This window comes from Diadema antillarum, unplaced genomic scaffold (genome assembly GCF_040938485.1).
Source record: "Diadema antillarum isolate AM-2024a unplaced genomic scaffold, OU_Dant_1.0 scf00000148, whole genome shotgun sequence".
NCBI classification, from domain to species: domain Eukaryota; kingdom Metazoa; phylum Echinodermata; class Echinoidea; order Diadematoida; family Diadematidae; genus Diadema; species Diadema antillarum.
Window position 1 is genome coordinate 438234 of NW_027271037.1, and position 13918 is coordinate 452151.

General features: G+C 39.9%; 1 protein-coding gene across 1 annotated transcript in view; it reads left to right on the top strand.

Moving 5' to 3' along the window:
- Positions 1 to 13918, top strand: part of LOC139721710 (sodium- and chloride-dependent neutral and basic amino acid transporter B(0+)-like) — a 42356-nt gene that overhangs the window by 20283 nt on the left and 8155 nt on the right. The window contains exons 2-7 of the mRNA XM_071633037.1: positions 2553 to 2694; positions 5626 to 5757; positions 6184 to 6529; positions 7548 to 7680; positions 10576 to 10710; positions 13119 to 13222. Coding sequence (XP_071489138.1) covers positions 2553 to 2694; positions 5626 to 5757; positions 6184 to 6529; positions 7548 to 7680; positions 10576 to 10710; positions 13119 to 13222 — 992 coding nt within the window. The remainder of the gene's footprint in view (positions 1 to 2552; positions 2695 to 5625; positions 5758 to 6183; positions 6530 to 7547; positions 7681 to 10575; positions 10711 to 13118; positions 13223 to 13918) is intronic.

The window sequence follows — 13918 nt, forward strand, 5'->3', positions numbered from 1 at the left end:
TACAATGAACAAAGATGATGACATAGCAGCCTCACTAAAAGAATGCATGAGTCGGGGCTCGAGGAAGCACAACAAAAGAAAAAGTCATGGATAGGTTATGTGGATACGCAATTGACCTTGCTAAGCAAGCGCTATTATAATGGAAATACCGTGCTACATTTCTGAAATATGTGAGCCTCTACGTCATCATCATAGTTTAGTGTAATTTGTTTTAGGTTTTTCAATGTATAGGTTTCTCTGTTCAAGGACCACAATAATTTCCATAAATCTATACAAGGAGCTGAAGATTTATGTACTACATGATGTGAAATTATGAAAATCGTCTGGAGTGCCCCTTAAAAAAAAAAAAAAAAAAAGCTTTTCACAGCAAAAATCATGCAAGTACGCGGTTTCACGTTATGGTGGAGATCTAATTCATACAGTTATTTTTATTGAAAGATAAAAAAATGTAACATGCGCAAATGCGCGCATTATGGAGAAGTATTTGACTTTAGAAATCAATGTCTTTGCATTATTTCTTAAACATTTGAAAGGAAATTGTAGAATTTCATTCAAGATTTTAGTTGAATTGTTGGTTGCACTTTAATAAAATGTGAAGCTTTTTCCGATTCTATACCATTAATGTTGTCTTGGAAGTACATCTGTAGGTCGGCGCAGAGCATGGCTTCAAAGCGAGGAGGAATGGTAAAACACCCCTCTGCAACGCTCTAGAACCCAATTATTATGTTTGTATGGATTATGGCGAGTTGCGACTCCATCTAAATTTATAGTATCCTTTTCATTAGTCGCCTGCTGTTTTGGCGATCACTGACCTCAGCAATTCAATAAGCCAGTTTGTAGCGCCAATTTGCGCATGATTGAAATCATGCAGATACAGTTAATTTGCCATAACGGTCATATTAGTAATTCATTCAGACAAGCATTTTGTTATGTAATTAATATAATCGTGTAATTCTTGTAATCAGCACATCAACCTGATGATAATAAAGTATGCATTTAATCCTATACTAATTGAATAATAATGAACAAAATTTGAATGCATTTTAAGCAACAAATGAAATAATGTTTATGCAAGTTTCCATAAACAGAACATTCTGTCACCTGGTGGTCTACGCAAGATCATTCCTGGTCTGGACGTGAATTCCATAAATTGTTATGTCGAGCAAGTTTGTGCACAAAGTTGCCTTGAACATGGACCTAATATACTGTACAAGGACATTTATCGTATCGTTAATCAAATCTTCATGCACCTGTATATCTCATAAGCGCCATGAAGATATTTTAACATGCCTCACTGCTTTGATCCCATCATCGTCACCGCCAGCAAGCCGGGAGAAGAACAAGACGGAGATTTGAGAAATCTAGAACTATACGCGCAGAAGAAAATAACTCACAAACATCAACTAAAATGAACGTGAAGCTGTGGTGTATGTTAGCAAATTATGCCTCAAACAATTTCGCTTGGAAAAGGCAGGCAGTTTTTAAAAGAAAGCGAACATTTTGGCAGCATGATTGTCATTTGTAATCTTGATTTCACTTTCCGCAGCTTATCCCAGACCAAAAAGGGACGGTAATGGTAGAGCTAGAGCAGGTATATCTTGCCATTAGAGAAGGTCTTATCCGTGTGTGAAAATGTGGGAATCGGCAATTCCCCATCTTTTGACACAGATTTTGTCAGGTTTTTGCTGCTCCTCGTCATCTGTATTTATTCAAAGACATTTCCGTCTGAAATGAAGACTGAAATGAGGGAAACGATTCTTTTGTTAGTGACGATACATGAGTACACAATCGTTATTGTCCAGACACCTGAATGTACTCTTTAAGATGCACAGGTGGCGGTGGCGATGATAGGATCAACTGAAGACCTGCGTTCATAGTCCATGTGTAGTAGGTTCATGTTTTGAAAAACGAGTCAAATGCATAGCCAACCGAGAAAAAAAAAACACACAAAAAGTCATTTTCCGAAATGTGCACATAAATAATTCCGAACTGGCTTTCACTACATCATGATATTCCGATGTATGCACTCTCCATCCCTCTGTAACAACGTTCCCTTACCTGTCACATGTAATGTATAAACCACATCAATTCACACTAATTGTTTGAACACTTTTCACAATTTATCTTCTTCTTCTTCTGAAATTGCTGTGCATTAGGCCCCCTGTTATTTTCATTTTCTGATGGGTGACATGAATATTCTTCAAGCTCTTCTTTTTTCACTTACAATGTCCGCATTTGCATTAAGATGTATTACACCACATTATACTGAGAAAAAAAAGGAGGGAGGATCATAAGCTGCATGTACAGTTTCGTCATGATTATGACAGTATGCTTGTAACCGAATAATGGATGATTTTAGTGCTAAGGGAAAAAAATGTCCTTTCTTCCTTGTACAATGTACTGGATGACTTCTGTCTCGGGTGTTCAACTCTTGAATGCCTACATATGCCAGGAATTGCCAAATAACGACGCTGTGTTTGTATATTACCTTCATTCTTAAAAGTCTCAGTTGGTTAGTAATTTTCATTCCATTTTATCGTTTATCGTTATAGCCGCGGGAGAATGACACGGAGGAAGTGGTGGAGCGGCAGACGTGGAGAGGGCGCTTCGACTTTGCCGTTTCTTGCCTTGGATATGCCGTGGGACTATCAAACATTTGGAGGTTCCCATTCCTATGTTACAAGAACGGCGGAGGTATATTGCAATCAATTGTACCTGGGAGGTATTATACATGGAGAAAGTATTACTGCCTTCCAACATAACTAAAGAGGTTGTATCTCATTGGGCTGCAGACTATCTAGTATTTGGTGACCTTGTCTTGACTCGAGACTCCTCAACGTCTCCGCTTTGCACTTTTAACAGCAAAAATAAGAAAAGCACGATCTAGTGCAACATTGTATTTGAAAAATCAGATATGCCAGGTTAAAAGGTTGAGAACTAGCCTGCACATATGTGCTCATCATTGAGAAATGTGGAATTATAAAGGACTACAGATGTGCATGTGAATGATTTTACATTCTTTCCTAAATGAATAACCATTAATTCTTCTAAATAATTCTTTCTTAATAACTAACATTATTTCCCTTAAATCTTGCGTTAAAATGCAATTTGTAATTTCATGAATTGATGCATTTTTCGTCTCCAAAATTCGTCTTGAGGCTAAACCGGAGTCGAGCAATACTATCTAGAATATTTGACATCCATCCTAATGCTTTAGAACGCGGGGATTAAGAAGATAGATAACAGCTCCGTGGTTATTTGTGTGTTGTTTGAAAGTTTGCACAGTGATGTAAATGGGAATAGAGGTTTGCCTGAACACCATCTACATGTATAGTCCTTGATATACTCCACTGCCTCAACTGGCTTTTACTCTATTGGCTCGCTACTAACGGATAAGCAGTATACAACAGGGGTTTTTTTTTTCTGTGTGTGTGTGTGTGTGTGTGTGTGTGTGTGCGCTACATTTAGTCTTTGAGATAAAATATATTTGGCGAAAGAAGGCCCAGAAAGAGCAGAATGTAGTAGGGAATTAAGCGACGTGGGGACTACAGTATAGGGAAGGTAAATAGTGTCAGCCGAAGGGCAGCAGTTGGCTGCGAGTTCTATTCTCTCACAGCTCTTTCCCACAGGAGTCCTCGGATTCACTCCATTATTCTTTCTTTACCCGATTTTTCTTTATTTGCCCCCACCTTCTCTCCCTCACTCTCCCCCCCCCCCCCCCCCCTTGCCAAGTTTCGTAATACATCGTTTGAAATTTAACTCTTTTTTTTCACTGCTCTTGCTCAACTTCAGGATTTTTCGACTTTCCCCCTTTTCCCTCCTTTCTTTCTGGTTTATCTTTTTTCCCTCCTACCGTCCTCTGAACTATGTATACCTGATTTTTAGTCTTTCTCACAACTGTCCCTGTCTCCTATTGTCCCATTTCCATTATAGTGTAACCTCAACCTCAGCTAAAAACTGTCCTTTGTCCTTATTTGCCTTCCTTCAACACTACCTTTCGTGTATCATTATTTTTCTTCTTTCATTCTCCCTGTGTGGCTTCTTTCCTCTACTCTCCTCTTTCTATAAAGATCCTTTTTCTTTTATCGCTGAATAACACGCGGGCCTCTCTCCCTCAATAATATTTTATTATTCTTCATTGACAATAACAAGCACCCCGATTAAATTGCTACCTCATAACGGGCTATGAAAAAAAGTTACGATATTGATGATACCATTCGTACTATTTGTGTTATACCTTGTCGTCACAATAGTCAGGAACACGATATGATTTATTTAGATTAGCCTTCGCAGTCCTCAAAAGAATTGACCTCAATATAACCCAAACTAAAGGGGTTCAAGAGAAGGAGCTCCAACTGGCTGTATTTTTTTTCAGTTTTCTATGGATACACAGACAGCATTTCGCAGGGGCATTTTGTGCGTTGATGATTATAATTCAATGCTACCGTATTTCATTGTATTTTATTGTATTTATTTCTGAATATTCTGAAGATTTAGTTCCAAGGTTAACAAAATGTCGGCTTTATTTTGCTTTTTATTCTGTCAAATTAAATGGAATATCACCTAGCAATAAAGCATAGCAACAGAAACCAAAACTTTAAAGATTCATAACCTTTGTATCGATTGTCCGATTTTCTTAGAACTTTCGCTGATGTGTTCTACTAATATTGCTCCTTTCATTCAATCCACGTTGCTCTTTGGGTTTGCGTTCCCTTTAAAAGGATATGGGGTACTCTTCAAGCATTACTCTTTCAGTAATGTGTCACATCAATGTTGAGACATTTAAAGTCGAGTAATTTTGAGTTTCATTAGCCTTCGCGCAATTGTTTTATTCGCACATTACGGTGTCTGTACCAGTAGGACTATGTACCGCTCATCTATTCTCAAGGGGCAGCGAAAAGCAAGTTAAAAAAAAGACTTCCTCAGATAGTGGCTAGTCATTATGCAGTGGCACAGGAATCCATCGTCTGCATCTGTGGGGCAGCTCCAGTTTGACACATACTTTAAATGTTGTTTTTGAGTGCCGGCAGCGCAAATATGATCAAAGGAAAGAAAACTATCGTGACCCCATCTTTTGAACCGCCTTGACCAAAAGTAGCAAAGTGCTCCTTTTATATATATCCAAAAAAAAAAATATCCCGGATCCAAGTGGAGGGCTCGAGTGAGGCTTCCACGACAGGAATCCACCTCCTGCTCTCAAGGATCCAAATCCATATCCATGATACACACTGATTTGAGGGATCATGACTTATATTTTTGTATAGGTTGTAAGCAGAGCAATCTTTAGCACTGCATGCCTATATCATGAATATGTCCAGAAAGTAATAAATACTCAGTTTCTTTGTCAAGCTCAATGCAAACAGAAAAGGTTCACTCCAATGTTTGTTATGATTCATCTGCTCAAACGGGCGGCACCTTTTAAGACTCGAGTTTAACCTGTTTCGCTATTTCGACATTTAGGGAATATAAGGGTTGACGTAATCTTTATTATACAAGTGTTATATCGGCGACATTGGTGTCGTGGAATTAGAAATGTGAATAATGTCATCCCCTCACGATCCGTCCATTGTTTCATTTTATCAAAGTATTATAATTTTTTTGAATGTTAACTTTATTTCCACAAAGGCGCCTTCCTTATTCCCTACTGCACCCTTTTGATGTTCGCCTGCATCCCCCTCATTGTCCTGGAGTTTGCCCTCGGTCAGTACAGCAGCAGCAACATGGTGACTGTCTGGAGAGCTTTGCCCATCATGAGAGGTAAACCTGAAAACCACATCAATTACATCATTAATGGTATGGTGATTTTTCACAGCGTGTATAGTATGGCAACCGTACCGCAACATGTACGGTAAGCTTTAAAACTCTTTAAAACCAGGACTGTAGCAATACATGTCATCGATAGAAACTTTTCTCTTGCCCTTTTAAAGGGTGTTGCAAAGGGTGAGCACAGAAAGGTACTCGAAGTCCGGAAAAAGAAACGAATGCCTGCGTAATCTATTGTACTTTTGCTTTCATAGTCTTTGTCACTCCTCAAAGTGGCAATCGTCTACAGTGCTTTGAAGCAATGAAGAGGCAATTCAATCATAATTCCTTCTCCTTGCAATGGAATGCTGTGTATAAATCATGTCCCGTTCTCTCTGATAAGACAGAAATCACAATATCAAAATACAAACACACACACAGGTCTGTCCTACTGCCAGTTCTTGTCGTACTCGGTAACCCTCGGCTACTACAACATCATCATCGCTTATTCTATCTACTACTGTTTCGCCTCCTTCACGCGCAACCTGCCGTGGGTGGGATGTGACCACTCGTGGAATACACCGTACTGCAGCGAACATTTGGGGGCTTGTCTGGGAGATGGAGGCATCATTATTGCCAATGGCAGCTGCGCAAACCTGACGATGCTCACAGAAGATGAGCTCGGAGAGTACAACGTTATTGTGCATAATGAGACCTTTGTTGATCTCGGCAACTATACAGACCCCCTAAAGATGAAGAGACGACTACCAAGTGAGGAATACTGGACGTAAGTATTAATAGTATTTCAGTATTAGAGTCTACTTCCGTTCACAAAGAATAAAGTATAGTTGGATATAATCACCATGCGATAATTATGTACAACAGACTCTGGCAACATTCTCTTCAAGCAAAAAGCTTCAAGAGAGCTTCAAGAGAAAGAGGGCCCTCCCCCCCCCCCCAAAAAAAAAAAAAAAGATAGGGGTGGAAGCAGAAAAGGTAAGAAAACATTAAGAATTCATGGCCTTAGACATGGATACGGTGCTCCAAGGTTATTAGTGACCCGAAATTCTTACACAGAGGGGAAAAATGGAAAGACCACAAAGACACACCGGCAACAAAATGCCTTGCTGAAGTGTTGGAGCTGTAAACCCAGTACACGAATTATTGAACTTTAGAAAAGGATTCCGGTTTGCTTCGAGTACATCTTGTAAAACCAGAATCTAAGAATCCTTTGGTGATCATAAAGGAGACTTCCGGATGATTTTCAGACGTTTACATTTGAACAACTATCTATTAGTTATACTGAGTAGGCCTACAAACTTTCAGAATCTATAGTGATCGGGATGAGGAATAAGAATGTTTTAAAAATTGATTGGTTTAACAGATTGCAATGAACAAGGATGATGACATAGCAGCCTCACCAAAAGAATGCAAGGGTCGGGGCTCGAGGAAGCATAGCAAAAGAAGAAGGCGTGCATATATATTATGCAAAGGTGAACCTGTTAAGCAAGCGATATTGTAATGGAATTACACTGCTACATTTCTGAAATATGTGAGGGTCCTATGTCATCAACACTGTTCAGTGTAATTCGTTTAAGAGATTTAGAGTATTAGCTTCTCTGCTCAAGGACCACAATAAGGTCCACACATTTATACATGGAGCTATTCATGTACTGCGTGATATGAAATTACCCCCCCCCCCCAAAAAAAGAAAGTTAATCGTCTTTACTATAAAGTATATAGACGGTGCTCATTATTTTATTTTTTCCCTCATTCGCTTCCTTCCTATGCTTGTCTCATGCCAGGAACCAGTTTCTAAATGAGTCTTCCAGCATATCTGACGTTGGAGGTGTGGTCTGGCAGGTTACCCTTAGCAACCTCTTCGTGTGGGTTATCATGTTCGTCATCATCGCCAAGGGTATCAAGACTTCTGGCAAAGTGAGCTAATGCTAACATTGAAACATTCTCGCAAAAAAAAATGACACGCTGTCATTTCGAGAAGCATCTTATTTTCTACATGACTTTGGCTAAAATTTCATCAGGCTCTTTATGTGACGGGGAAAAAAGCAATAATATGCGTCGCAGCTTCCTATCCTCTTTAGGTAGGACCATTAATGTTTTATTTTTTTATGGCAGCAAACTTTATGAGACTTGTGTTGTGGATGTAATGTTAGATGTATAATATGTTGGCAGGGTGTATGGGAGGAGGTACCATAATCAATAAGTTGGCTATGATGACTGCGATCCATCTTTGTGCGAGTATCCGACAAAACTGTACTGTATATATGGGTGATATTTTGTCTTATGTCTTTAGTAAAATGCACATCATTTTCAATTTTAGGAAACAAACACCCTGCAACCGTATAAAAGTAATGAATATGATGAAAGATTACAGAGATAAAGAATGCAAAGAAAGCCAACGTAAATGAATAGCTGGAGATGGATCCATATTAGTTGGAAATAAAGCAATTGAGAAAATTAGGAAGCTATTAAAAAAAGGAGGAATGACATAGGTGGATTAACAAAAGTAATGGGAATAAATCGATGAATTGCTATTTTGAGGAAAATGATTCCTTTTGCATTATGTACAGACAGATAACAGGAATAGGACGCATGCAGGGTGTCTATGTGTATATAAGTTCCTGTGTGTGTACGTGTGTGTGTGTGTGTGTGTGTGCGTGCGTGTGTTTGTGTGTGTGTACGCGCGCGTGCGCGCGCGCGTGTGTGTGTGTGTGTTAAGGCTGGGGGTCATGAGTTCGTTGGAAGTACTTGTGAATGTTGAGGTAGGGGAGGTGTACATGGCGTTCATACCTCCCATGCAGACCTAAGTGGATGTTGGGGAGATGGGATAAAATTCTGGAAGTATCTTTGCTCTTACTTATTGACTATAAGTAGTAAATTTCATATAATTATATGAATGCATCGCAGCTTTCCTGGTTTCCTTCCTCTTTAGATAGGTCCATTAATGTTTTGTTTTGTTTGGTTTTTATGCAGCAAACTTTATGAGACTTGTGTTGTAGATGTTATTGTTAGATGTTGTAGAATTATGAATGCTTCAGATATGCATTGAAATATGAATGCTGAAGTATTTAAAACTCTCTCACACACGCACACACTCATACATTCAATTCTTAGTAAAACAATTATTTTACATAGTGCGCCAAGATTTCGGAATTGAATAGGTCAAGCTCGGCTTCTGTGCAAAAAAAAAGAAAAAAGCCTGAAAAATAATGTCAGCCTTGGTGACATAGTCACTATTTCCATTTAATTTTTTTTTTTCTAATTTGAGCTTCGCATGTCTAAATCTAGCGGAAGAGTGGGTCTTACGCATAAGAAACCCATTGGCCCGAATTCACGAAGGTGGTACAATTGAAACCATGGTGTAAACCGTGAACAATTTGTATAGAGCTCCAAGTGTCGCAAGGCCTATTTCGTTACGACATCAGTCATTTCGTAACGAAATGACAACATTTCGTCGACGAAATAATCATTTCTTTAACGAAATGACTGATTCATCGACGAAATGACTGATTTCGTAACGAAATAGGCCATGCGACACTTGGCGCTCCATATAAATTGTCCATAGTTTAAACAATGGTTTCAATTGTAACACCTTCATGAATTCGGGCCCGAATGTCTAGATAGATTTACGTGAGCACTAACATTATGATAATACAATAATAATAGGGTATTATTTACCTAGGGTAGCCTCTTCAGTGTTACCACTGCTCTACCAGAGGGCCCTGCCATTATTATTAACCTAGCATTGCCAGGTACCCATTTATACACCTGGGTCGCGAGGGACATGGTGGGTAAAAGTATCTTGTCCAAGGACGTAAGCACTGGGCGGGATTCGAACTCGGGTCCTCCGATCGGGAGTCGAGAGTCTTATCCACTATGCCACATCGCCCACACTAACATTCTGTCCCAACAGTCTGTCCCAATAGACACTGATAGATTTGAGCGATCACTTGACAGGACAAGCCAATCATGTGACATGAACATGAATCGTCATCCACTCCATACAGTATGCCATGCCAGTCACTAGTTTCGACCAGGTCTGGACATTATACAGCGACACTGCGACAGTGTCGCGACAACGTCCAGAAAACAAATTTCTTCTAAAATTCCCATAAAATCGCCGGAAAGAGCGAGGGGTACAGACACTCACCGAAAACCTTACCAGTGTACAAAGTAGGTTTCCACGAAGGGTAATGTAATAGTACGCATGCAGGTTGAGGATATGAAATGAATGTTACCACTGCCGCGTTCTCGTAGAAAGTTGCAAGGCTATAGTGTCTGTAGTTACATTGTATACCCTAACTGGCTCGGATAGAATCTGGCAAACTTTACCGTGACAACGTGCGACGATATGCTGGGACCGTTTAAACAGGTAGGGTGGGGGAAAAAGTTACCCTGATGTTACCTGGACGTTGTCGCGGTAGCTCTTGTTTAAAAGGCTCTGTTAAAAGGAGACTCCAGGGATAACAATGTGGATAACACCACTGCCTCTTTCTGTCAGGTGAGCGCATTTTCAAAGTATTTCTTGCTTGTGAGGCTTGTGCAATCCACTTATCAGTGGCGGATCCAGAGGGGGGCGCAACCGGCGCACCCCTTTATTTTTCGTTAAAAATAAAAGAAATAAAAAGAAAAAAAATTAAATGAAAACCGGAAGTGGAACCAGAAATATTAGTCACGCCCCCCCCCCCCCTTTACAGAATTCCTGGATCCGCCCCTGCTTATTAAGTGTTTTTCCGTGATACAGTACACATCCGCTGTACAACTGGTTACTTTGTGACATGATGGATGTGATGGTCTGTATTCTTTTTACAGGTGGTGTATTTCACCGCTCTCTTTCCTTACGTGATGCTGACAGCGCTCCTCATTCGAGCTGTAACTCTGGATGGTTATTACGAAGGCATTATTTTCTACCTTAAGCCCAACTGGACAAAGATCGCATCCCCACTGGTAAGCAAGGAGACGATAAGGAGCAAACAAAAGAGAAGATAAAAAGTATGCATGTTTACAGCACATGTTTACATAATCATGTATCTTTGAATACATGTACATAACGAAAATAGTGTAGCTGTAAGACATGGATCCACTGACTGCCTATCCGTGTGGCAGAACCAGTATGCCAAATGTAAAAAAAAAAAAAAATAGAGTGGTGGCATAAAACATGGGATTAAAATGAAATGAAACTGGTGAGACCTCATCTCTTGAACCAAATGGACCATTTCTGTAATGTATATTACAATTGATTGATCCGAATTTCTTTTTCAGTATGTAGCCTTACAGGCGCGCCGGAAGCAGTTTTGGATTGGGGGGGCAAACATTGGAGGGGGCTCAAGATTAGACCATGCATATGTTACTCAATATACACATACACACACACACACACACACACACACACACACACACGCACACACATCTATTATATATATATATATATATATATATATATATATATATATACATATATATATATATATATATATATATATATATGTAAAGTGGCGTACGGTGGGTCGAAACATGGGGGAACCATAAAGTAATTTTGACGGTCTGTATGCTTGTGCGTGTGTGCGTAAGCAATAATGGGACTACAATACATTACGGAATATGATACATTCAACAACGCAGTCATTGAGGAACATTTTAAGTTTTCCTTACATGGATTATGGAATGACGGTGTGAAACGCTCGACAAAATAAATATACTGTCAGCAACATAAGGTGAATGACATAAGAATAAAATGCGAGCGAGCTTGAAAATTTTGATATTCTACAGTTCCAAAACTGGAGTTTTAATTGTAGCTATGTATTTCGCTTTGGAAATAAATGGGGGCGCATCGGGCGCAACTGCTGGCAATTATTGGCAGCAACATTAGGAGAATGGCATAACGATTCAATGCGAGCGAGCGAAGCGAGCAAGCTTGAAAATTTTGACATTCTACAGTCCCAAAACTGGGTTTTGTGGCTATATCTTTCACTTTGGAAATTAATGGAGCGGCGCATCGGGCGCAACTGCTGGCAATTACTGGCAGCAACATTAGGAGAATGGCGTAACGATTCAATGCGAGCGAGCAAAGCGAGCGAGCTTGAGAATTTTGACATGTTATACAGTCCCAAAACTCCCGTTTGTAGCTATATCTTTCGCTTTGGAAATTAAGGGGGGGGGGGGGGCATCCGGCGCAACTGCTGGCAATTACTGGCAGCAACGTTAGGAGAGTGGCATAACGACTCAATGCGAGCGAGCGAAGCGAGCGAGCTTGAAAATGTTGACATTTTACAGTCCCAAAACTCCCGTTTGTAGCTATATTTATCTTTCGCTTTGGAAATTAAGGGGTGGGGGCATCGGGCGCAACTACTGGCAATTACTTTCAGCAACATTAGGAGAATGGCATAACGATTCAATGCGAGCGAGCGAAGCGAGCGAGCTTGAAAATTTTGACATTCTAGAGTCCAACAACTGCCGTCGTAGCTATATTTTTCGCTTTAGAAATTAAGGGGTAGGCGCACCGGGCTCAACTGCTGGATGCGAGCGAGCGAAGCGAGTGAGCTTGAAAATTTTGACATTTTACAATCCAAAAGCTGCCGTTTGTAGCCATATTTTTTCCCTTTTATTCATATATATACATATTTATTTTATTTTCTTTGTTTATTCATTTATTTTTATTATTATTACTATTATTATTATTTTTTTTTTTTTTTTTGGGGGGGCTTTTTGGGGGGGCAAAAATGCGTTTTGCCCCCCCCCCCACTTTTTGGATTGGGGGGGGGGGGGGCGGCCGCCCCCCCCCCCTGCCCCCCCCCCCCCCCACTTCCGGCGCCTATGTAGCCTTATATAGAAACGACGCGTTACAAATCTGCTTTCCCCAGCCCCGTTAAGTTCCTTGAGCAGAAAAAAAAAAGAACGTTATTGTTGATAGATAGGGGAAGTTTCCGGCAAGTTTTGTGGTAAGCTCTTAAAGCAAGGCTTGCATAGAATTTAAATGTATTTCATGGTCTATTTTACAAGAGTTTTAGCTGCAGGTAGAGATACACTGAAAGAATTCATGGCAATATTTAAAAACGAAACATTTCAGAGGAAGTATGTCTGATTCGACTCTGCGTAATTTAGAACCAATATGTTTTGTCCGTGGTACGTTTCAAATACTGTTAGAATTTTCTCCAAATGTGTACTACATAACCGATTTTTTTTTTTTTTTTTTTTTTTTTTTTTGGTCATTCGATGTTTTTGATTATCGGAAGAACAAGTGTGACCTCATCATGCGTTTCCCTCATATAATATTGCCTTGCCACAATTGTTTCATCATTTTCCATGCGATGAAAGAACATCATTCATCTCACTCCTTCTCATCCAACTTTCTATAGCCGTGGAAAGATGCTGCGCAACAGGTTTTCTTCTCGGCCGGGGCTGGCGGTGGTAGCTTACTCACTCTGAGTTCCTTCAGCAATTTCCACAATACTTTTATCAAGTTAGTAAATGCCGCTTTAAACAGTCATTCAGTAATATATGATCTAACTTGTAAGTTTCAATAACTGATTGAATACATAACATTTGAAGGAGTGCATACAAATTAACATTTGAAGAGTGTTATCCCAAAACGAGCTTAATCTATTTTGTTAAGTTGAGTTTTTATAATTAAAGCTCCTAAAAACAAAGAATAATTATGATAACAAAATGCAGGACATTCTTTATCATAACTTCTAGAATATTCTTCGTTACGCTACAAGTGAGGTATTACTGGAAAGGTTTAATTTATACTCTGATGATGGACTAACTTAGAAATGTTTGAAATGGTGCTTAGACCCCGTTTACAGTGCGAGGCTCGGCCGCGGCCGAGTCCACTTTCATTTCAGTGTAAACGCGCAAAAGACCAAATGCGAGGCCAAAATTGGCCTCGCATTTGGCCACGCTCTGGAGGTGGTCTCGGCCTTTTCTCAGTGTAAACGCAAACTGGGCCAAATGCGCGGCCAATTTTAGTCTGGCTTCCAAACCCTCTGCTGTACTATTTCGCTGTTCAGGATATTAACTCCCTCAGTGTCGAAAACTAGTATAGTTTAGGGTGGTTTTGTCCTGCAAAGGATTTTTTTCCTTCGGCAAAGGCCTTTGCCCGAACGGCGACTTCGTCGCCACGGAATCCATTTGGCAAAGGGTCTGAAAACCAGAC